The following is a 25,000-nucleotide window of genomic DNA, read 5'->3' as shown; positions in this document are numbered from 1 at the left end:
GCTTATATTAGGAAATATATTTCCAGAGGTGTTTGTCAGACACACACTATTCATGCTGCTCATCTGAAGGGCAAAAATGCATAACCTTTTGACTCCTGGCTTAAATGACAGCCTATGTGATACAACAAACAAGTTGATAAGACAGCGTTGAGGCTGATGGGTTATTTGATTTGAAATAATTGAATTGTATGAATTTGACAGTTTCAGAATATCAATGAGATTTACAAGGTCAATGAGAGTATACATTTTTACTCTATATATTTACACACATTATGCAATTCCTGCATTATTTTGATAAAGAAAGTACATTCATTTCATAGCTTGTCTGTAACCCAATCGATAAGAATAGAAACCAATTTGAGGTCTCTGCGTTTCTGTTCCCTGAGAAATGATTGGCTTTCAGGAATCACAGTCCCGCCTCTTGGTCTGGACATTGAGCCCAGGGAGAATTCTGGGCCATCAATGGAGAAACGAAGGAAAGAACGTCATCTATTTGTAATAACTAGCGACCTAATTTAACTCGTTTTTTCGCCAAAATATTGCCACTGTTTTCGCTTATGAGCATCCAAACAATAGCACTATAGAGGGTAATTAGAGGGGTGTCAAAAATGCACGAAAAGCTCCGCGTTCGGAGCCGGGAAGTGTTTAAAGGAGAATTGGCCGTGTGAACCCTGGTCGCATTAGCTTGCCTGCTAGCTGTAACGTTAGTTCTGGTTGGCGAGCTTGTGTAAAAATCTCCTCCATCATCTCACACAAATATAACACATCCAGTTGAAGTTGTGAACCTATCTCCGGTGTCAAGGGGAGAGGGAAGATATAACTTCATCCTGAAAACGTAAACGTAAGTAGCTAACTATTTCGTTAGCTAGCAAGAATTAGTAGCAGCTAGCAACATAGCTAACTCAGTTGTGTTTCGTAACGTCAGGCAACGTAAATGTTACTGTATGCGGCGCCTCTTTGCAGTGGACCGAGGAAGCACATTGGCTGAAGAGCTAACTGTCGTTTTGTTGCCCATTCATTTTAATTTTAAATAACACGATTCAACATGCAATCATTTTAATGAAGACATTGCTTTTGCTATGATGTGTAACAGTCTGTAGCACCATGAAAGCTGTCTTGGCCCAGCCGCACACAGACCTAATGTTATCTAGCAAGCTAACATAACCTAAGCTAGTCGTAGCTGGAGTCTCGCCAGTCCACACGTTTGCTTTTATGACATACAGATAATGTCAGTTGGTGTCACGGGTTGGACATAATCAAAACCAGTGAATGCTGATAGCGTGGCATGGATTGTTGGTTTTTCCACTGTGAAGTGACAGCAAGTGACTATGCATTGAATTTGACATCAGCTGTCATTCTGGATATGTTGTAAATGCGTCCTCTGACGTCAATTGACATGTTTGTTAACATTGACTATAGAATAGCCGCAATATGGTTTAGATGCTAGCTATCTTGAGAGCACTTTCCTTGTTTTGTGCATAATACTACACGTCGTTTGAGGTGATCTAGGGCCAAATATGTATAGCCTGTCGTTTAAAAATCCAATATGTTCGTGTGTACGAATTATTTGAAATTAGTATGTCCTGGTTATTAAATGCATGCTTACTGTTTGAACAGAGAAGCTCCAAGAAGCAGGAATTTGTATCTACGGTGAAAGCATATCCATAGAGTTGTCTTTCAGCCTGTTAGACGCACAACCCTCGTCCCGGTTGACACTTGAGCCACCTTTACTGTATTTCACAGGAGTGGAGTACTCTGGGTGTTGTGTGAAGACATAAGCCTGTGCGCCCTAGAATCAACTGCTTGGGGTGCTTGATTGATCGATGAAGATGGATTGATTGCTGTGTCAGTGTATTGACTTCACAAACAAAGAATTTAATTATACGGCAGGGCTCTCTACTCTCTACTTATTTCACTCAAGTTTGATGTGTTCTTCTACCTGTCAATTTAGACTACTGCACCATTGTCTTTTAATTGCACAGAAGCATGACTGTCATGGTCCAAAACCTTTCCAGGTAAAAGTTTGTTGTGGGCCAGTTCTTGGAAGGATGAGAGATACTTGTGGGGGTGGCAGTAGCAGAACGCGCATGCACGCACGCACACACACACACACACACACACACACACACACACACACACACACACACACACACACACACACACACACACACACACACACACACCTACCTGAGGCAACAATTTGTTTTGTCTTGAAAGTAAACACTGTTGGAGGGTCTATGCTTTCCGTAGTGTCTTTCAGCCTGTCTATAGTTGTTTTATGTGGGGGTGGGGGGGAGATCTTTTATGATAGGTAAAGTTACGGTACATGTCTCTGCTCTGTTTACTCAAGCCCCCCCCCCCCCCCCTTCGTAGAGAAGAAAGAGTGTGGAAAAGTGAAGGCACAGCAAAAAATATCAAAAGCCATGTCAGTTGTCAGTGTTAAAGTTAGTGTGACTGGAACCAGATGTACTTTTGACAATTTGGTCCGGAGGTCTCCCTCATGTCATGTGGTTCAGGATTCAGAATGGTGCTGAGGATGTGCAGGCAGGCAAGACATGCAAGGCCTCCGCATGCATGTCTGCATAAGGCTTGGTGATCATTCATGGACGCACTAAGATAACTTGCGAACTGACAAGCACTCACAGGCATTATAATGCGCATGAAGTTCAGTGTGTGTGTGCGTGTGTGTGTGTGTTTGTGTATGTGTATGTGTATAGTCTTGTTGTAGATTTGTTGTTGCACTTTTGCTTGCCCTGAATTCAAGACTCATGAAACGTTGCAGAACGTTTTGCGTCGTGTCTCGTCTCAGCCAATCAAAAGGCAAGCTGGAGCAAAACTTAGCACACAGTGCTCGAACGTGGGACTGCTCTACTCTCACTGCAGTGTATTTTCTGTTTCACATTTTCATGGCATCACTTACTCTGCCGTTATTGGACACCCTCACTCGCCTGTCTGGGGTGGTAGTCAAAGCTTAATGGTCCGTTTGTTCACAGAACGTCCACACAAGACCGCCGCCCCCCCACCCCCAGCGAACACACGCACACACACACACACACACACACACACAAGATCGAGATACTCTGGACACAGTCAGGTTGGTTATTGTTGCACTGAGAGTTACATGGTTTCTCCCCCACCTGCAGAGTGACGTCCCTTTTATCTCACAGTCACTCCTTTCATCTGACACATTTGGGGAGGTGTCCTGGCTCTCCTGTTGTGTGTGTGTGTGTGTGTGTGTGTGTGTGTGTGTGTGTGTGTGTGTGTGTGTGTGTGTGTGTGTGTGTGTGTGTGTGTTGTTGCGAGTGTGTCTGTGTGTGTGTTTGTGTTTGAGTGTCGTGTGTGGACCTCCTCACCCTTTTATGGACACACACAAACACAACAAAGGGCTTATTTTAGCCGTCTCAGGGGGCTGATCCATGGTGTCATCCTTGAACCCCCAACCACACCCCCCTGATGTCCCCCTCTTTTACAGCCTAAGCCAGGGCTGGGGAACCTATGTTTCAAGGGCCGTTTGCAGCCCTTGAGGCTGTCTCATCCGAATCCGTTTTTAATGTTAATGTTATACAGCTTCACATGAAATATGACATGTTATGATATGACATGTTCACATGAAATATGACATGTTTTGTTTATATTTCAGGGCACCTAGAGAAGGTGGGGTCTGTTGTTGGCTTTGTGTGGTTTGTGTTCATAGTACGACCCTTGGAGGACTTTGAAGTGGTCCCCCGAAAGAAAGAGTCCCCACCCCCTGGCCCATGCCCCTGTAGCATGACTGGGAGTTGGACTTGCCCTAGTAGGGACCCACAGACATAGCTTCCTGTCTTCTCCCACTTGGGTGTTTATAAAAACAGATTTTTTTTTCGTTGAACCACTCGTGTCTTTTTCTTCCATTTCAAAAACATGTTCAACGAGATCAAATGCATGAGCAGCAGCATCACAGCAAGTGATCTCACTCAGCGTTGCCGTTTTTGTCAGTTGACGTAGTAAATGGAGTGAAGTGGGGGAGGGAGAATGGGCCATTCTGTGGACAGTTCCATCTATTTTTGTAGCAATGATGTAGTTTTTGGCACACTTGTTGTGTTTTTTTTTCTTCTTCTAATGCTGGAATGTTAAAAGGGCTTCGGTTTGTTCTGCAGTCCCTATAACAGGGTAGAGTAGATAAGCCCTTTTGACTTCAAGAGTGTAAGCTGGTTGGTCGGTCCCGTGTCTGTAGTCCAGTCAGTGTGTGGAAAAGTGAATGTTGTCATCAGATTACCGTCTCCAGATGGTTTTGCCATTAGCTCACCCCACCACTACTCTAGAAGGGTCTGCTGTTAGCAGGGCGAAGAACCTTGTTTTTGGTTTCTCCCCCGCCACGGTCTGACTGCTTTTGTTAGACATGCCTCTGTTGTTTACTGACAGGAGCCACTTATACTATGGCGCGTGATTATTTTTTAAGGGGAACTTACAGCATACAACTCTTACACACTTGTTTTGCATTATATTGTATTTGCGAGTACATTTTTATGTGTAGTGATGAGAGTTTAGTGACTGCGAGCTGTTACTGGACCAGTTGCACATGGTAATGTATCAATTTGTGGTGTTACACCAATAACTAGGGCTACCCAGAATATATTCCCTTGCACGTGGTTATGCCTAGTGCCGGCCTCACATGAATTCAGTTTATGAAATTGAAGTTGAAACCAGCAGACACCAAAGCTCCAGGTGTCTTGATATTTCCATGGATACCAGTAGGACACATGTGCCACCGTCTTTCTTTTCCCCTTCCTTTGCCAGTTTAGTCCAAACAGTGAAAGTTGGCACCTGGCACTCTCAGGCCCTTTGCTCTGAAAGCAAAGCAGTTGTGTTATTATTGGGCTTTTCTTTTCCTCAGCTCTGGACTAGCTTGTGGTCCTCCTCATTGCAAGTGTTGGTCTTCCTTGTTCCCTTTTTTTTTTAAACAACATTCCATCGCCGTCCCGTTGGGTCGATGGCTGCCAGTTGACATGTATCCAGCTTCTACCATGGGAGAGAGGCAGGACCTGTCTGGCTTCTGCCCTGATCCTGCACTGCACTGCTCTCCTCGTCCCTGAGAAAAAGTCTTGGCCATCGGGAGGGTGTTAAAGACTGTGAGGTCATATCTATTACAGAGCTGGACCGGGGGTGGATGAGAGAGGCATATCTTCAATTGTGGTTGGATGGGGGGAGTTGGGGTATTTGCAGCTGAAAGTCACGTCATTTGTGTGTGTGCATGCGTGTGCGTGTGTGTGTGTAGCGAGTGGGGTGGGAGTTCCAGTGACTTGGGAAACCGTAACTTATTTGTTTTTGAGCAGGATCATGTCTCTTTATCTCCAACCTAATTCACCAGTCCCGGGTCATGGCCATTTGCTGTCCGAAAGAAAATGTGTGTGCCGAGTTTGCCATTTCCTCACAATATTATTTTGCACATTAACTTCATGTCTGGACAAGTGTTTGCACACTTTCATTTGTATTTCATGGCGTGTGTTCTCACGTTGAAGTTTGGTCTTCTCATTTTCAAGTTTGGTCTTTTTCTCGGCCATGTTAGAAATTCTCAAGTTTGATTTGTGATTGTTAGTAAGTACAAAAGGCAATTTCGGCACCAAAAAAATACTCGTCCCATAAACATGTTATCTTTTGCTGTTACGTTGTAAAATATGGACTTTCAACACTGCTGTGAGAAGGTGACACTTGATAAGACATGATGATAGTGGTTTGAAGACCATAGTGCACACACAGGAGAGGTTGTTGGTTATGTGATGTCATTTAAGTTTATCTTTTTAACCATTTTACACAATGAATGTCTGGTTGCCCCTGAAAATGTCAAATGGTACGGCAGCATTTAAAAAATGCTGTATTAGGTATTTGGGTGGTTGACGTTTAAGGGCGTAATGCAAAAAAACCCCAAAACTTCCAATTCCTGAAAAAAATGATGGAAAAAATTGGGGGGAAAAAAATAGAAAAAATAAAGCACTTAGTGGTCCGTGGAATTTCGCCTTATTTTTGCCATTTTGGGGAAAATGTGTCCTGCATCAACACATTGCATAGGCATGTCACACCACAGGAAAATGAAGTCACACCACAGGAAATTCACTGCATTATGGCCATTTTAATCCTTTTGTATTCATGACTGACATCTGAGCTCATGCTAACTTGATAATGATGTTGTGTTTAATCTTAATATGTGTTTTTCATTTATAAAAAAAACCTTTTTTTCCTTCTATAAGAGCATTCACACCACAGGACGCCATAAAATGAACCTAAGCATTGTGTGCGTGACAGTAACATTGCAATATGAAGACATATTAAGAGGTTAATAGTCACCTTAAACTTCCACAGCACTCTCCAATAACTGAGGTACTGGTTTGGAGCCAGTCTTTAAGACCCTTGTAGTTGGCCTTGCAGCTGCCCGTTCACAAACATTGACATACATGTCACCCCACAGGACGCAATTTGTGTTACGAAATTGAACTTGTAGTTAATATTACTGTCTTGAGTTTTTTTCACATTCACATATCCTAATATAAGTTAACATTTATGCAATCATGCCAAATGCTTCATACATTATTCAAAATGTTGTTGGTTAATTTATATATAATATTCCAGGTTTCATTAATGTTAGTCACACCGCATGATATTTGACATATAAACCTTTACATAAATCTTAACAAAAATGTTTCTTCTCATCTAAGACTAATATGAAACACGATGTACCACATCTTCTTTCATTGACATTTGTTTTTTTAAAGGAAAAATATCAGTTTTGTAGGTTTTTAACCAATGTTACGAAAAAACAAGGCGTCACGTCAACCACCCATTTATGAAATTTAGCTACACAATGTTGATGCCGGCATTCATGCAGCCCCTAAACAATGTCAGTCTCATTACCATGCTGGACACCATCTAGTGTATTCATATCCGCTGTGGCAGAAGAGGTTAAGATGTTGGTTATGTGGTTGTGTAGTATATTTATATGGCTTTACGAGTAGTAATATAGTGTTTATTCCCTGTGGCAAGCGAGGGAGGTTAAAATGTTGGTTATGTGGTAATGCAGTATATTTATATGGAGGATGTGTTTTGTATTATATAGTAATGCAGTGTATTCATATCCCCAGTGGAGCTGCACTCCCTCATTATACAGGAGATGATGCCATTAAGTAGGCAAGAGGGGAGGAAGTGGAAGTTTAAAGCATGAGTTTTGATACCTCTATAAAGCATTCATCAACGCAGGGCACCCTGCCAGTTCAACAGACCTGAGTGCAGCTTTCAGTGAACCATGAAACCCGAACTGGGTTTGTATTGCTGATTCAGCAAGTCTCAACAGCGTCTGTCTGAAGTGGGGAACATGAGCAACGTGAGGCGTGTGATGTCTACTCTGCTCTTTGGCATCGTAGAGCGTCATATACCAACCAATGAGGAGCGGAGCTGTTGAAGTGGTGATGATGGTGTGGTGGGGTAGCAGGGCATGTGCCCCGGGGCCCAAGACCTTCTCGTATTTGTGATGGGGCCCCTGTTGTGACCTTGGCAGGCTTTATGGGGGCCCCTCTCAGTATCTTGACCAGGGGCCCTGTGTGCAATGCACTTGTAACCAAGTCAATATCTGGGGGTTCTACGTGTACCCTACCTAGTACCTACTGTAGTGTTTCAAGTACAATCTGCGTCCTCCTCTGGTATGTGTCTGCCAATACTCTGCTTATCTTTTCGCCATCAAAGTATTTGTTTGTAACCTTTGAAGTTTCTTCTACCTTGATTGGATTGATTTGATAAGTCTGCGTTAAGGGTAAATTTGCCAGAGACCAACTTGAAGATATAAAATAAGTAAGTCATCGTGTGGATGGATACTATAGGGTTGCTGCTGCTGCTGCAGTTACTGCACAGCCAGGCCCTTTGGTCTGGAACTAATGCAACACCACAAGGATCTAATGAAGGGATCGGCAAATCAAATTAGCTCGTTAACTTCACTCACTGAAGTAACTTGGCTCATGTCATCTCATCTGTTCCCCCTCACCTCTTCAGTACCTATCTAGCATGCTCCCTCTTGAGGGAGTGTAACTCTACCCTGTGTGTGTGTGTGCGTGTGCGCGCAATACAGATAGGGTGTTGCATACATTAACAGCCTGGCTCTTGTTTAACCCAGTTGACCTCATGTCAAAGCATAGCTTGCTCTCAGTTGTGTTTTTTTTTTTTTTTTTTTTTTTTAAACTTTTGATGAAACCAAATCTTGCTCATTGATCTCATAGGCAAAACAAACAAACCATACCCCTATTAGAATGGCCAGGGTCTTGGAAAGGGCTGAACAAAAACAAATGCAGTGTTGTGGGGTACTGACAAATCAATGGTAGCATGAGCAACACAACTGTATCTTGAAAATACATTTGCTGGTCTGATCAAAGTGCAGTACATTTGGCAGTCTTACAAGGAATTCAAAATGGCAGAAGATCCACCTTTTCATGCATGTATTTCCCAGTCATAATGAATAAAGAATTTGATCATAAGTATTTTTGAAAAAGTAACGAGATCATTAGTAGGATGACCTTTGGCAGTCTTATGTGCGCAGTGACTAAGCATGACTAAGCACAACATGAGCAGCATTGTTGGAGATGTAATTGTAGGTACTTGGGATGTTGATCTGGGGTCATATTACTCAAGCGTGGGCAGGGCAGAAGCAGAACAGAGGAAGAGGGGAAGAGCATTGCATCCATTTCTGGTGCACTTGCATTGTATGTCAAAAAGTCAAATGTAAAATGCTGATATTATATTATTTTTACAAGGTGCCCCTCATAAATCCAAGTGTATCACTTAAAACCCCAAATGTCTGCAGTCGGCATATCTTTTCTCCATGATACATCTACAGCCTTTGATGGATTGAGAGACAACTCCTTCTTCTCTCTCCTCTCAGCCTGCCCTGGCATCTCTTGCATTAGATGTACTGGGGTCTTGAATGGGCTTGACCCGGATCTCTGAAGGTTGGGGTCAGAGAGGAGAGAATGGTGATGGGAGAGGAGAGGAGAGGAGAAATGAGAGCTGGGAGGGAGAGGAGTGGAGTGGAGAGGAGAGCGAAGGAGATGAGATGAGAGGATCAAAGCGGAGTAAGGTAGGAGTGAGGCCCCTGTGTTGTTTAGCCAGTCCAGCCCAGCCCAGCAGCGTTAGCCCAGGCTGCCTGCCAGATTGTTGAGCCCCCACATGCAGAGCGGAGCCCCTGTACTGCACTTTACTGTACTGTACTGGTGGTGCAGAGCAGAGCAAGAGTACAGCAAAGCAGCCCTGCTGTCAGCCAGACAGAGAGGCGACTGCAAAGGAGCCACGCTGACTCACCCGCCTCATATCCACCACCCATTTAGTGGAATGCCTCTCACCTAGTTTTCGGTTTGTAGTTCTAACTCTCTCTCTCTCTCTCTCTCTCTCTCTCTCTCCTTGTCTCTCTGTCTTTCTCTGTCTCTCCATCTGTCTGTGTTTTTGCCCTTCGTGGTCTCTTCTCCACCTCTCTGTCTGCTTGTTTACATATATCTTTGCTTGTCTCTGATATCTCTCTTGGTCTCTGTTTCTGTCCCTCCTTTCTCTCCTTTCTCTTTCTCTCTACCCCTCTCTCCCTTGCCGTTGAAGCCAGAGCAGGTCCTCTGTGAGGGGAAGGTTACATAAGGACAAATGTAATTGTTAACAGGCCCTGCTGCCTGAAGAAGCCTGTGTTGTTTATTTCAGGTGTGTTTTTGTCTTGTCCCATTCTGTTAAGCACCACTCCCTCCCTCAGTGTGTGGTGTGCAGACCCACACCTCTCTGCTCAGCTTTGTTGGCCTCACAGTGTTAAAAGCCAGCCAGCGAGACCTCTCAGACTTTCCAGTGATGCCCGCTTTCATCGCCCCCAGGGCTGTAACAATATTGGATCGAACTGAGAAATCGCTTTACTCAGTCACGATACTGTATCGTGATGTCAGGAGGCGATATGGTACCCTTTCAAAATGTTGCTATCCTTCAGTCCAGAAAACAATGCTATGATACAATGTGATAGTGCTTCTAAGCTTCAAATGAGATACATTTCAGAAATCGTGGGGAGTATCGAACCGTAGGTCAGAAATCGTGATACGAACCGAATCGTGAGTTGGGAGTATCATTACAGCCCTAAGCCCCATAGACGGCCGTGGTGAATAAGCTACACTGGGGGATGTTCTCTCTACATGGGGATGTTCTCTTCCTGTCTTTCTTTGAAGGTCTCTTGGGTGATTACATTCTCTCCTTCTCTCGCTTGCAGACATTCATTGTGTCTCGTCTTTTCTTTTACCCTCTTTCTGTCTGCCTATTTGCCTGTTTGACTCTCTCGCTGGGACTCGGTGTGTCTGTCTCTGTCTGGCTCTCTCTGTCTCTCTCTATGCCTGTGTGTGTGTGTCTCTCTGACTGATAAAGATGCCCTCTGTATGGGTGCCCATGTATGGCCGGCTCCTTTGCAGTGGGTGTGTCTTGGTGGAAGGCTGGCATTGCCATCTGAAGAGGCCTGCTGAATGACGAGGCCGGGGGCGATGGGGAGATCGGGGGGAGGGGGCGTGCTACCGTAACCCGGTAACGTTGCTATGCCAACGTTATTTTTAGCAATGGAGTTTCCCGTCTACTTGCATGACGAGGTTGGTATAGCCTAGTCTGGAATAGGAGAGCGTCTGGCAGTTATGAGGAGATGCACATTTAGTGTCCGGGTGACGAAGAGCCAGGGCAGGGCTCAGACGTGTGAAGCATCAGGAGAAGTGGGCAATGGCTAGGTGCCCATCTCACCTTTGTATCTGGAGCTCTAGAATTAACACTACTGAACAATGAGAGCTTTGCCTGAGAATCCAGAGTAAACGTAAATTTGAATTTGGTTGACCTAATAAGTTGACTTTGTTACTAAAATGGATATCACAGAGCTGCATAATGGCTGCAGAGTAGTACATTGACTCTAGAAGTTCCCTACAGGACCCCGTTTTTCAAAAACAAAGTCGCTAACCAGTTAGTAACTTACAAGGTTTTCAATGAGAAATTGCACTTAGTTTGCTACAACATTGTTGAGAAATGCAGCCCTGAATAGTTGGTTTGTTTTCACAGTTTACTCTCTGCCTTTGTAGTACATCTCACATAGCCGTTGGCCAGGGAATACAAAGACCGAACTGAATTACCTGATTAGCGGAAAGTCTAAGCAAGAATGCAATAGTGTCTGGTTAAGGACTGCGTAATGCTGTCTTGTTTCTGGACCTGTTGTCTCCACACCATGTGTAAACATGTTGTACTCAGTTTCTGCACTTCTTGGAAGTTTGGAAAGCAAAGAAGGATATGTCTGTAGTGCTCCTTCTTGGTATCTACTTTCTGCCATTATTATAGCCGAGGGTGGCAAACCAAATTCAGTGGTGGCTTTCGCCCTTGTGCAATTGATGAACCATTGAAACAATGTTGACTTCCCTTGGGGTAGCGTAAAAGCTGGTGGAGACATTGATTCAGAATTCAAATCCCCCTCAGTCTGTGCTGTTGTATGTATGAGTCGTCTTGTCCTGTTGGTGGAAGCACCCTTAACACACACACACACACACACACACACACACACACACACACACACACACACACACACACACACACACACACACACAGCTCCTCCTGTCACACAGCTCACAGCTGCTCTGGCGCTGAAATAACGAGTGTTTGTCTTTCACCCGGGGCTTAGTGAACGAGGGAGCGCGAGGTCAGAGTAGACGACAGTGCTGTCCGATGCCAGGAGCTGAGCGGGGCAGGCCTGATGAGACTTAACATTTTGGATATGGTTACGTTTATGACACACACAAACCCTGCAAACACACACACACACACACACACACACACACACACACACACACACACACACACACACACACACACACACACACACACACACACACTGCCCATACATGGAAATCGCCACCTGCCAAATAATGAGAGTAGCTCCTAGTGTTTGGACTGAGGGTGATGGTTTGGTCAGAGATGATAAAAAGGCAGACGATCGAAAATCTTTGGTTTGGTGTGTTTTCAAGCCTTTGATTTTGATTGTGCATCCATCCATACAATATTTCCTCTCTCGTACCATTTCAAATGGCGTTCGAACATATATATTTTTTTACCCCCACGTAATGATGGATATTGTTAGTTTTGCACATTGACCGACTCAGGGCCGTGGTGGTCCTGTGAGAAGCTGTGTTGAAGTGTATAAAGTAGGCCGTTGTATGATTGGTTATGATTGGGTAGTGTTTTTGTACCCCTTTTGACCTGTGTTTATAGCACGTTTTCATTCAAGTGCACATGCAGGATGTTCTTGAGCACTTGGTGCTTTTGCTTGGAATTGAGTGCCTGAGTAAATCCCTGTTGTCGACATTGGAAGGCCAGGGAGCGTTGGAAAACACAGACGAGAGAGAGAGAGAGAGAGAGAGAGAGAGAGAGAGAGAGAGAGAGAGAGAGAGAGAGAGAGAGAGAGAGAGAGAGAGAGAGAGAGAGAGAGAGAGAGAGAGAGAGAGAGAGAGAGAGAGAGAGAGAGAGAGAGAGAGAGAGAGGAGAGAGGAGAGAGGAGAGAGAGAGAGAGAGAGAGAGAGAGAGAGACCTGTGTGTGAGTGAAATATCTGTGTGTGTGTGAGTGAAAGATCTCTCTCTCTCTCTCTGTGTGTGTGTGTGTGTGTGTGTGTGAGTGAAAGATTTGTGTGTGTGAGTGAAAGATCTCTGTGTGTGTGAGTGAAAGATCTGTGTGTGTGTGTGTGTGTGAGTGAAAGATCTGTGTGTGTGTGTGTGTGTCAGTGAAAGATCTGTGTGTGTGTGTGTGTGTGTGTGTGAGAGAGAGAGAAGTGTTGGTGCTTCCTGTTACCACAGCAACCACTCTGCTACCGCTCCAGGCCTAGTCGCCATAGTGACGGAACACATGACAGGACTTCAGCTGGTTACGTCATCGCAGCAGTGCTATAGATTCCAGGGGCTGGCTTTCTGCTCTCTCTCTCTCTCTCTCTCTCTCTCTCTCTCTCTCTCTCTCTCTCTCTCTCTCTCTCTCTCTCTCTCTCTCTCTCTCTCTCTCTCTCTGTCTTTCTCTCTCTCCTCCTCTCTCAGCACTTTAATGGAATGTGTGCTTCATAGTGTCCACTATATGTGAGCAGATGGACATGTGTACATGGCCATGAATGTGTAGGAGGAGGGGCAGTGAGTATAGAGGAAAGGTGAGGGAGGGAACAGCCATGTGGAGGAGACAGACAGACAGACAGACAGACAGACAGACAGACAGACAGACAGACAGACAGACAGACAGACAGACAGACAGACAGACAGACAGACAGACAGACAGATGTGACATGCTTCTGCTGAATCCTGTCCAACTCTGAGGTGAGTTAAGGACATGTGGATGGCCTTGAATCCCCCCCCCCTCTTGAATCTGAATCTGCAGTGGAGCCTTGATTGTTATTGAAAATTCCTGCTCTTAGGAAGATGGCTGCTACTGCTGTTGCCTTAAGCCTGCCAGCATTACTGTCCTGGAAATAGTAGGAACTAGGGGTGTAAATCACAGCCTCCATGACGATCTGATACGATACGGAATCGATTTCTTAAAGCAGGGATTTGATTATTTTCGATACTTAAGAATTCCCTACGATACGATATGATTCGATTCGATTTTATCCAATTACTTTTCTACTTCTATTATGTTATGAAGCAAGGGCATTGGACAGGGGCCAGCGATTCGATTAATTTTGATACTTAAGAATGCCCTACGATTCGATTAAATTGTCAGCCGTAGGATCGATGCATCGATACATTTCGATTATCATTTACGCCCCTAGTAGGAATACCCTTTGCTTGGTGTTGGGTGGATGGGTGCTGGTGTCAGCTGCACATTCAGAATTGTTGAATTAGAATTAGAATCAAGCAGCAGGTTCTCGAACTTTTCTGAGACTTGAGGACCACCTCAAGGAAGAGTACAGGTCTGTAGTGATCTACTGCTACTTGTTCAGGTTTAGTGTACTGAATTAAGGCCTTAACACAATATAGATGTATGTTACAGTCCAATCCTGGCTAAGTTCCAGGCTGCTACTCTCTTGCAGTGCGCGGCTAATGGATGAGTCAAGAGAGACGTCAAAGTACCCCTCAGTGTCTCTGATCTCATTCATAAGTCAGGACCACAACAACTGCATTAAACCGCAGTGACGTTGTTGTCTGTTTTTGTTCCCTTTTATTTTAATGCAGTGTGTCTGATGCTAAAGCTGAACTGGAACTTAACTTGATGAGTGTGCAGACACTGTTATGTTCTCAGCCTGAGAAGCTCAGGACATGTGGTTTGTTGTATTTGTGTTGGACATTTGGGATAGCGTAATCATTTCAAAATGTGGGAAGTAAGCAGTTTGCAGAGGCTTTTTTTTGTCGAGTTGCAGTGTCAGTGGTGGAGAATACTTGAAATACTATTTGTGTGTCTGTCTGACGTGTCATATCATTGCAGTAGATCATCTAGCCGGCCGGCTGACTTGCATCTGTGGGATTGCGTAACCCCCCCCCCGTTCCTCTTTCTCTGGTACATTCATCACGCCAGACCTGGAGAGAGAGAGATGCCTTCTCTTGTCCTCCCTCCCTCTCTCTCCCTCCTTCTCCCCTTCCTTCTCTTCTCCCACTCCTCTCTGCCCCTCTCTCCTCTCTCTCCTTGTCCATCACCTTCTCTCTCTCTCTCTCTCTCTCTCTCTCTCTCTCTCCCTCTGTCACTCTCCCCTACTTTTTCCCTCTCATTCTCCCTCTCTTTCTCTGTCCCCCTCTTTTTCTCTCCGTCTTGGTCCCCCCCCCCCCAGGCTGGAAGGGCTCCTTAGGAAGTGTGGTTTCCCCTGGCTGTAAGCTGAGAGTGGGGCACCAGTCAGTCACCAGGCAAGTCAGGCGGAGTGTAGTAGGCCAGGGACAAGGCATGGGTAGGGCACCGAGTATTGGGACAGAGAGGGCCGGGTGTTGGGGTTGGGAATGGAGGTAAGTAAGTCAGTGCTGAGCTACGATGGGCCAGTGGGAGTTGTAACCTAAGATGGAGGGGGTATTTATAGGCCTGTGGGAGTGAGGTGTGATGGTAGCAGACACTGTGGCATGCACAAATGCCACCGCTCGCTCTCCTGGCTGCCTGTGACACCATGTGCTTGGCTGTCTTTTTAGCCTTCAGAGTCAGACTAGACGAGTGTGTGTGCTAGCTATATCAGCTAGCAAGGTATTCACACTAGGGATATGGTATGATAGGACTTGATATGGGCCCAACATATTATATTACATTGAATTACTTTGTATTATGTAAGTCATTATACACAACTTCTGTAAAAGTAAAGGTACGATATATAATAGGCTTATTAGTGCTCGCTTGGGTGAATGGAATTATCAGGCGCTGCTATGCGTGACTTTCACTCGGCTGACTGATCATCTAGCTCCACACGCCGTGTGTGTGTGTGTGTGTGTGTGTGTGTGTTTGTGTGGGTGTGTGTGTGTGTGTGTGTGTGTGTGTGTGTGTGTGTGTGTGTGTGTGTGTGTGTGTGTGTGTGTGTGTGTGTGTGTGTGTGTGTGTGTGTGAGACAGTGTGTGTGTGTGTGTGAGACAGTGTGTGTGTGTGTGTGTGTGTGTGTGAGACAGTGTGTGTGTGTGTGTGTGTGTGAGAGACAGTGTGTGTGTGTGTGTCTGTATGTCTGTCTGTCTGTCTGTCTGTCTCAGGTAGGTAGGGTAGGATTTGTGCCCGAGATAGATATGTAATGCCATGACTGAATTTTGGCCCATGGTATGGAATCATTTTCAATTTTGGGGAATTGTTATATTTTACAAATGTCTCTCGTGTAAACTGTTTAATGTTCAAACTGGCTCTGTCATGAAAGATATGATGACAAGCACTTAGGTTAGGTTAGGACAACTTGTTTCTACTGGCGTGGAACGGCATCTTGCTGTATTTGGACAATGTCAAGAAGACTACTCTTCTCTTGTCTCTTCTGTGTGTGTTTCTATCCAGTGTTTGAATAACAAATAACATGGCAGACCGTCAGGCCTTTTCTCTTCTCTCAAGGCTTGGACGTTGTGGTGGTGGTGGTGACCTACTGAAACCTCTGGCTGTAGTTGTAGTATTTTTCTGGTGTGGAATTCACCAAACATAGATCGATGCCAGACGCTTTCCATGGACCATCATGATGCACAAAGCAGAGACGGCAGGCCTTATCACCTGCCAGGGTGGAGCAGCCATGCTTGACATACTCTACTGTTGGAGATGATTGTATTGTATGGTATTGTCCGTCTGCCTGCCTGCCTGCCTCTATTGTCATGCCTACTGTGTGTGTGTGTGCGCATGTGCGTGCGTGCATGCCTTTTCTTTACTCAGTGACGTCATCGAAGGCTGACAGCACAGTGCTTTAATCAGGTAGTGTTAACAGGAGATGGAAGTACAGCGTGGCTGCGTTTTCAGCAGTATGACTAGCCATCGCTCTAGTAGTCTTTATTTTGTGTGTAGCTCAGGCTATTCTTGGCTGCCATGTATCCCTAATGTCCTTACGAGCTTGAGGGTTTGCCAAAGCAGCTTAAAGCTGCTCCACTCTTTATAATCCCGCCTTGGTCTAGTGGCATGGTTGGGTCTTATAAGCGAGATGGCTAATTTGCTAAGATGGCTCCACAATCTGCAGGGGAGGAGCGTGATGCAGTTCCAAGGTCCATGCCAGAGAAAGGACTTTACCCTTCTCATCTCAGGTCTAGTTTGGGTCTCCTATTGTATTTGTGTGGTCATCAACCATTCCTATTTTTAAATGATACATTATTACTGTATTTTGATGTGAATTGCAAATACAGATGTGACACACAGACTCAGTATGTCTTGTCAGATTGACAAAAGAACTCGAGTCAGATGAATGTATGGCAAGCTTTGTAGACTCAGTCCCACTGAGATGCAAGGATCTTATATCATCGATGTCTGTTTTAATACTTATTTTGACATGTTCATGAGCTGCTCTACCAGAAATCTGACTTCTTGTCTTTATTGCGTTGTTCAAGTTCAAGAAATCGATTGTCATTGACAGAAGGCAACTACATTTTGTGTGGAGCAACACTGAGTATTGACTCGTTTCCAGTTGAAGTGCCATTAAGATTTAATTGCCAGCAGTGCTGCTTCACCCCCACCCAAACCCATATAAAACAAACAAACAAAAAAACAAACAAGCTCCCCATCCCCATAAACACCCCTAGAAATATCCCGATAAGTTATTCCAAAAGTAGGATGAGGTTCCCGGTAGAAGCCATCTATTGCAGGGGGAATCATGCTGGGAGCTAGAAAGTGTCTCAGAGGCCACAGACTTGCTGCTGTACACACGATCCTGCTTTTCACTGGGTGCCCACAGTTGCTCGCCATTTGTTTTCCAGAAGTTTCTTCCCGCTGATTCTGCTCTGGCATGGGCATTATGAAAAAGAGGAAGGCAGTGGGAAGGGGTGGTGAGTCGGGGCCTGGGGTGGTGGTCGTATTTGAACATTGTTTGTGCAATCATTTGGACCCATTTGCACAAATTCATTCAAGTGGGTGTTGCACCAGCAGTAATTTGTCGTTTACTGCAGTTGCTAGTGATGACTTTGTTTTTTTATTAGCGATTCCAGTATGCGTCCCGGAACGCACCCTCTCCTAATAGCATATCAGTAGTACAAGCCGCAACAACTATACCCAGTACCCACACAAACCCATGACCTTGTCATCATAGACATCTACAACACATCTTTGGCCCCCTTCAAGTAGCAACGCCAAATGATCAAATGTGAAACAGCTCAGTGGGGATCTGTCTGCTGTGCCAGCACCAACGGTGTCAGGGGTTCAGTGAGGCTGGTCAGAGAGAAAAGAAAGAGGGTCTAGTTTGTGGTGCCGTTTCTGATATATTCATGTTTTACTTCTTGTAGCAGATTGTATTGTATTCACTTTACACACACCATATGAATGGATTAAGAAATGTTTCAAAATAAATCATGGAGGAAATTAAAAGAACAGAAAAAGTTTTGAGGTCCTTTTTAGTCTCGTCCACATAGGCCCGTTTGTATGCCTACCTGTTGCTAATAGCTACTGTAGCTCCTGGCCCATATGAATGCCTACCTGATGCTAATAGCTAGCTCCTGGCCCATATGGAAGCCTACCTGATGCTAATAGCTACTGTAGCTCCTGGCCCATATGAATGCCTACCTGATGCTAATAGCTAGCTCCTGGCCAGTATGAAAGCCTACCTGTTGCTAATAGCTACTGTAGCTCCTGGCCCATATGAATGCCTACCTGATGCTAATAGCTAGCTCCTGGCCCATATGAATGCCTACCTGATGCTAATAGCTAGCTCCTGGCCCGTATGAAAGCCTACCTGATGTTAATAGCTAGCTCCCGGCCTGGCGGTTTGAGGTGTCGAGTAAATCTGATGAGAGCAAATCCCATGATCCCGCGGGGGCGAGACGCTTAAGCTGCAACACTGCCAGCCGGGAAAGGCAGTCAGCCGCCCGGAGTGCATTGCCTTTAATGAATGAGTGTTGAGATGAGGGGGAAACTAGCAGGGCACACACACACACACACACACACACACACACACACACACACACACACACACACACACACGCGCGCGCGCGCGCGCGCAGAGCGGCAGGTTCATGCACAGTTGAAGGGTTGAAAAGTTGAAGTCAATGTTTTTTTTGCTTTTTTTGGCCTTTCAAAGGGTTTTTTCCCCCCAATACATTTGTTGAAAATTGGATTTGACACTTGCTTCCCCCTTCTTTGCATGCACACCTTTAATCTTTCTTCCTCTCTTCTTCCCGTCTTTCTCTCTCTCCTCTCTCTACCTCACACTTTGTTTCCCTCTCTGCCTGTCTTTCAATCTCTCTTCCTGTCTCTTCTGCCTCTCCTTCTTTTACACATACCATCTCACACCCTGTCTTCGACTCTTTTATTCTTTCACCCAGTCTCTCTATGTCACTGTTTCACCTAGTCACTCACTCTCTCTCTTGCTCGCTCTCTCTTGCTCGCTCTCTCTCTCGCTCTCTCTCTCTCTCGCTCTCTCTCTCTCTCTCTCTCTCTCACACACGCACACGCGCACACACACACACACGCACACGTGTACACGCACACACAGAGCAAGGCATTTGTCACCCTTCTATGAAAATGTCCCGCAGGCCTCTGTCTGTCCGGCCTCCCTTCCCTTCCCCTCCCTCATCACTGGACAGTGGCTTCGAGAGCTCCCTCCATCCCGCCTCTGACAGCACCTCACACATCACATCATGCCATTTTGCACCGGTCACGTCCCAGGCATTTTTCACTTGACGCTTTGTGTATTTAATCCTCCGCTCAGGAAGTGAGCAGGCATAATGCGTCTGCGTGAGTTCAGGCACACAGGAGGAGAAGAAGAAAAAAAAACTCATTCATTATATGGGTGTGAAGCGTAGGCCGTGGCCTCGAGTTACCCTTGTCTGTTCACGCCTGCTCTTTCTGGAAGCCTTGTTTATTTAGCCCAGCTAACCTGCCTCCTGAATGGAAATGTGTGTGTGTGTGTGTGTGTGTGTGTGTGTGTGTGTGTGTGTGTGTGTGTGTGTGTGTGTGTGTGTGTGTGTGTGTGTGTGTGTGTGTGTGTGTGTGTGTGTGTGTGTGTGTGTGTGTGTGTGTGTGTGTGTGTGTGTGTGTAAAAGTCAATCTGAAAGCTGGACGATGATGTAACATTAACTCACGGAAATGTGCTCTCTGGTCCTAGTAGAGACAGGACATAGTTTGTCACAACATTTTCCAGTGCTTCTGTTCTGCGGTAGCCCTTTTGCATTGTTTTTGTGTTGTGTTTACATTGTGAGTTGATTTTAGCGGAGTACAATTTGGTGTCTTTATGGACAAAGACACTTGCCGACCAGGGCAATGTTGACCCATGGGAATGCATGGGTTAGCAAATGCTTTAATTCTGGCTGATGTTGAAAGGGACAGCGGAGGGGAAGGACTCTGTACAGTTGTAAGATCTACTGGCACAGATGTTTTAAAGGAAAATTGATACCAAGATTGAGGAATAATTCTTCACATGGCTAATCCTGGTGCTCACTTTGTAATGATTAAGATATTTGACAAACCTGTAACAACAAGTAGAAATTGAGACACTGACTTTTTAACATGACCTCCAGAGTTCCGGATTCTCCAGCAGAAAGTGTAGGCTCTGAGTTCACAAATTTGTCACTACCTTTCTTCAGGGAGGAGGTCTGACGAGCACTGAGTAGTGCACGGTAGTGTGCTCACCTAGACACAGAAGGCTCTGTGAGTAGATCGTGTAGTCGATAATGTTCTAGAGAATGCTGAGTGAAGACAATGTCAAGTGTGTCAGGTTGCCCTGAGGCCTGCTTGACTGGCTCGCGTGACCAGTACAGCAGACCTGCTCACGTCACAATTGTGTTGAACAATAGGCCCTACCCTGCCTTGCATGTGTAGTGTGGAGACTTCTCATTCATCCTGGCCATGCCATGTTATCCCGAGAGTTTATTTGTAAGCAAGACATGTCACGCTTGTGTGGAACAATACTCAGCATCTAAGCAGGGTAGTCAGTCAGGCGGGCCATCAAACAGGAACACTTAAAGGCCGACAGCCTTCAAACGGCTTCCCCCGTTGTCAGGAACGAAAAAAGAAGAAGCGCCTCTTGCATAAGAGAGGTTTAGCCACACGTATGAGTGGTATGCTAATATTGACGTTTTTGTTGTTGTTGTTTGGCTTTTGTTTGGGGTTGCCATGGTTACCTCTATGGTGATGGACGTGGCAGGCGGACAGCTAGGCGCCAGGGCCTATATGATGAGTCAGCAGAGGCATTGCATTTATGGTCCGATAAGACGACCACTTAGGAGAACACCATATGTCTGTGGCCGCTGGGGAAATGGCTTGCAGTGTTGACATTTTTTATCGCAATCAGAGCTACTTTCATCAGTAATTAGTCCGTCGATTGCTTTCTTGATCTGTAATTATGTCTTATTGCGTCCCCTGATGCCCTCAGATGTTTGAGTGCTCTGTTATTCACAGCTGTGAAATCTTTTTTCCCCTCTTGATGTAAATTGAGGACAATTGGTTATAGTTGTATGTAATAGGCAAGTTGACCACTAGCTGATTACTTGTATTTCACAGTCCCGAAGACCAAAGCTAATCTGCTCTTCTGAAAAGTCAGACGGCTATTTTGGGCTTTCTTCAACATTCTTCAGCTATTTAGCAGCATAGTGAAACACTGGCAAGGGCTGTGTGTCTTCTAAATGTTTTTTTTATTTATTTAAAAAATCAAGCGTGTGCATTTGACTGCGGTCGTCTCTCTACAGGAGCTTGTCAGCTCTACAGGGAGGCCTTATCTGTCTCGCCGGCTCCATCTCTCCATCAGTGTCCCCTCTGTGTTCCTCCGTCACATCTCTCCCGTCACAACTCTATCAGCCTTACTTTCTTCATCTTAATCACTTCTCTTGTCTTTTCATATGTCTATCTTTCCTAGCTCTCTCTCTCTCTCTGTCCCCCTGTGCCCTTTCACTCAGCTTCTTAGGATTTTTCACGTCCAGATGTGGACTTAATACAAAATATGGACGTTTATCGGTCACTTTCAAATGTTAAAATTCACCAGACACTCTCTGACTAATTATTTTGTGTGGATTGTTGGGTGTGTGTGTTGATTTAACGGTCTGAAGCTCCCGTTGATCCAGAGGTGTCTTGGAAGTGTTCGCAGACCACCCACCCACACACCCTGCCGCTTGACAAATAAACCCAAAAATGGAAAACTTGAGTCAAGACTCAGGGAAGGAAACAATACAATCACATCTCTCACTTTCTTTTCCCTCCTCTCTCTCCCTCTCTCCCTCTCTCCTTCCCTTTCTCTCTCTCTCTCTCTCTCTCTCTCTCTCTCTCTCTCTCTCTCTCTCTCTCTCCCTACCTTCTCCCTCCCTCCCCCACTCTCTCTCTCTCTCTCTCTCCTCCAGGCGGCACCCTGAGCCAATGGGGGCGTTCCTAGACAAGCCGAAGACGGAGAAGCACAACGCCCATGGCGAGGGCAACGGGCTGCGCTTCGGCCTGAGCAGCATGCAGGGCTGGCGCGTGGAGATGGAGGACGCACACACGGCGGCGCTGGGCCTGCCGCACGGCCTGGACGACTGGTCCTTCTTCGGCGTGTACGACGGGCACGCGGGCTCGCGTGTGGCCAACTACGCCTCCAAGCACCTGCTGGAGCACATCGTGACCGGGGCGGGCGGCGCCGAGGAGCTCCGGAGGGCCGGGGGAGGGCCAGGCGGCGGAGGGGGCACAGGGACGGTCGAGGGAGGGCAGGGCACGAGCCCCGAGCCGGGTGCGGTGGACGCGGTGAAGAGCGGCATCCGCGCCGGCTTCCTGGCCATCGACGAGCACATGCGCAGCTTCACGGACCTGCGCAACGGCATGGACCGCAGCGGCTCGACGGCAGTGGGCGTGCTGCTGTCGCCGCACCACCTCTACTTCATCAACTGCGGCGACTCGCGCGCCCTGCTGTGCCGGCGCGGGCGCGTCTGCTTCTCCACGCTGGACCACAAGCCCTGCAACCCGCGCGAGAAGGAGCGCATCCAGAACGCCGGCGGCTCCGTCATGATCCAGCGCGTCAACGGCTCGCTGGCCGTCTCGCGGGCGCTGGGCGACTACGACTACAAGTGCGTGGACGGCAAGGGCCCCACCGAGCAGCTGGTGTCCCCCGAGCCCGAGGTCTTTGAGATCGCGCGCGCCCCTGAGGACGAGTTCGTGGTGCTGGCCTGCGACGGCATCTGGGACGTCATGAGCAACGAGGAACTGTGCGAGTTTGTGCGCTCGCGCCTTGAGGTGTCCGCCGACCTGGAGCACGTCTGCAACCAGCTGGTGGACACCTGCCTGCACAAGGTGATTAGCTGTGTGTGTGTGTGTGTGTGTGTGTGTGTGTGTGTGTGTGTGTGTGTGTGTGTGTGTGTGTGTGTGTGTGTGTGTGTGTGTGTGTGTGTGTGTGTGTGTGTGTGTGTGTGTCTGTCTGTCTGTCTGTCTGTCTGTCTGTCTGTAATGAGCTGGTGGACACTAGTCTACAAAAGTTGACTGCTACAGGGTAAAGGTGTGTGCGTGTGCGCGTGCGCGTGCGTGTGTTTGTGTGTTTGTGTGTCTATGGTTATTATGCATTGCAATTGTTCGTGCCTGTGATATGCCTTTATTCAAGATTCAAGATTCAAGATTCAAGATTAATTTATTACGTCTTATTATAGGTTTGAAGCCTATAAAGAGTAAAAATGTTTGTCTTTTTTTTTGTCCTCAAAAAGATTTTAAAAAGAAAAATAGAATAAAAAGAGGGGGGGGGGTGGTGGAAAAAAGTGCAAAGAAAGTGCCTTGTTGTCTTCAGCATGAATTCAGTAATCTTATTGCTTGGTGGAAGAAACTACTTTGGAGTCTGGTAGTATGAGATTTCAGGCTTCTGTACCGTTTCCTAGATGGTAACATAGTAAACAGTCCATGGTTGGGGTGACTAGGATCAGCCAAGATTTTCTTTGCCTTCCTGATGCTCCTTCCCTCAAATAGCTCCAGTATGGAGGGTAAGTCACAGCCGCATATATTCTGAGCTGTACGCACAACCCTCTGAAGAGCTCTCCTGTTGGCTTGAGAGCAGTTCCCATACCATGCAGTAATGGTCCCCGTCAGAATGCTCTCAATGGTGCCTCTGTAAAACGACCTCAGGATCTTGGGTCTCATCCCAAATTTTCTCAATCGTCTGAGGTGGTACAGACGTTGCTGGCTTTTTTTAACAATGCGCTGTGTGTGACTGTCCCAGGTGAGGTCCTCTGAGATGGTAACGCCAAGGAATTTAAAGTCTCTCACCCTCTCCACTGTTGATGTTAATGGTTTCAAACTGGTGTTCTTTCCTCCTGAAGTCAACTATTAATTCTTTTGTCTTGGACACATTCAGAGACAAGTTGTTTCCTCTACACCACTCCATGAGGTTGTTTATTTCTTCCCTGTAGGCTGTTTCATCATTGTTTGAGATTAAACCGATAACAGTGGTATCATCTGCAAACTTGATGATGGTGTTGTTGTTGTGTATAGCCACACAGTCATGCGTATATAGAGAGTAGAGGAGAGGGCTCAGAACGCAACCTTGCGGAGCTCCCGTGCTGATGGTCAAGGAGGATGATGTGATGGAGCCCATTCTCACCACCTGTATCCGTGCTGAGAGGAAGTCTAGTATCCAGCTGCAAAGGCCACTGTGAATTCCTAGACTCCGGAGTTTGTCGTCGAGTATGCTGGGGACAATGGTGTTAAAGGCTGAACTGTAGTCCACAAACAGCATCCTTACATAGGTGTCTTTTTTTCTCCAGGTGTGTTAGGGAGGTGTGCAGTGCGCTGGTGATGGTTTATTGGTTTGTTTGTGACGTTACATAGTTAGAAAGTGGGTGTTGTCTCTTTGTATGCGGCGGATTAGCATTTTAACAGCACCAGTTTCTTAACGAAAAATCCCAATGGTGAACAATATGGCGAATTCCGTTAGACTGAAATATAAGACAGACGCAACCCACCGCCATTTGCATGTCTCCACATTACAATAAACTTATGTTGCTATCCCCTGGCTAACCAGGGAAATTTGAGAACTAGATTGATTTTCACATGGGCTAAAATTTCCTGCCACAAGGACTCGCCAGCTAGCAAACTTCAGCTTGGGGGCAAGTTCTGAAACTGATACTAATAAACAATGGCAATGCAATGACTTAAAGCAATTAACTTATGGGATTCTTCAAGTTTGATCAAAAAAGTGTAGTCAGGAGTAAAAAGCAACACAGTACTGTATCAGGGCTTGTAGAGAGATATTCCCAACATCTCTGACTTGACTATGATCTGTGGTTACCATTGCCATGGATACGGTCAGTGACATTCGATACAAATGTCACTTGATTTCCCCAGTTCCGCTAGTTTTCCCGCTTTAGCATGTTAATGACAACATATTATTTATGTTGCCGTTTGACATGGCATGATCAAACCTGCCATTCGCACAGTCCATTTTCAACATCTTCCATAGAATGCAGAATGCTC

At 46.0% G+C, this 25,000-nt stretch overlaps 1 protein-coding gene across 1 annotated transcript in view; it reads left to right on the top strand.

Moving 5' to 3' along the window:
• The first annotated feature begins 447 nt into the window (after positions 1-447).
• ppm1ba (protein phosphatase, Mg2+/Mn2+ dependent, 1Ba) overlaps positions 448-25,000 on the top strand; it is a 47,007-nt gene continuing 22,454 nt past the window's right edge. The window contains exons 1-2 of the mRNA XM_063191551.1: positions 448-841; positions 21,919-22,837. Coding sequence (XP_063047621.1) covers positions 21,935-22,837 — 903 coding nt within the window. The 5' untranslated portion in view covers positions 448-841; positions 21,919-21,934. The remainder of the gene's footprint in view (positions 842-21,918; positions 22,838-25,000) is intronic.

The sequence above is a fragment of the Engraulis encrasicolus genome, chromosome 24 (assembly GCF_034702125.1).
Source record: "Engraulis encrasicolus isolate BLACKSEA-1 chromosome 24, IST_EnEncr_1.0, whole genome shotgun sequence".
In the NCBI taxonomy this organism is placed as follows: Eukaryota; Metazoa; Chordata; class Actinopteri; order Clupeiformes; family Engraulidae; genus Engraulis; species Engraulis encrasicolus.
Note: the sequence above shows the minus strand (reverse complement) of the source record. Positions and strands in the feature narration are given on the sequence as shown.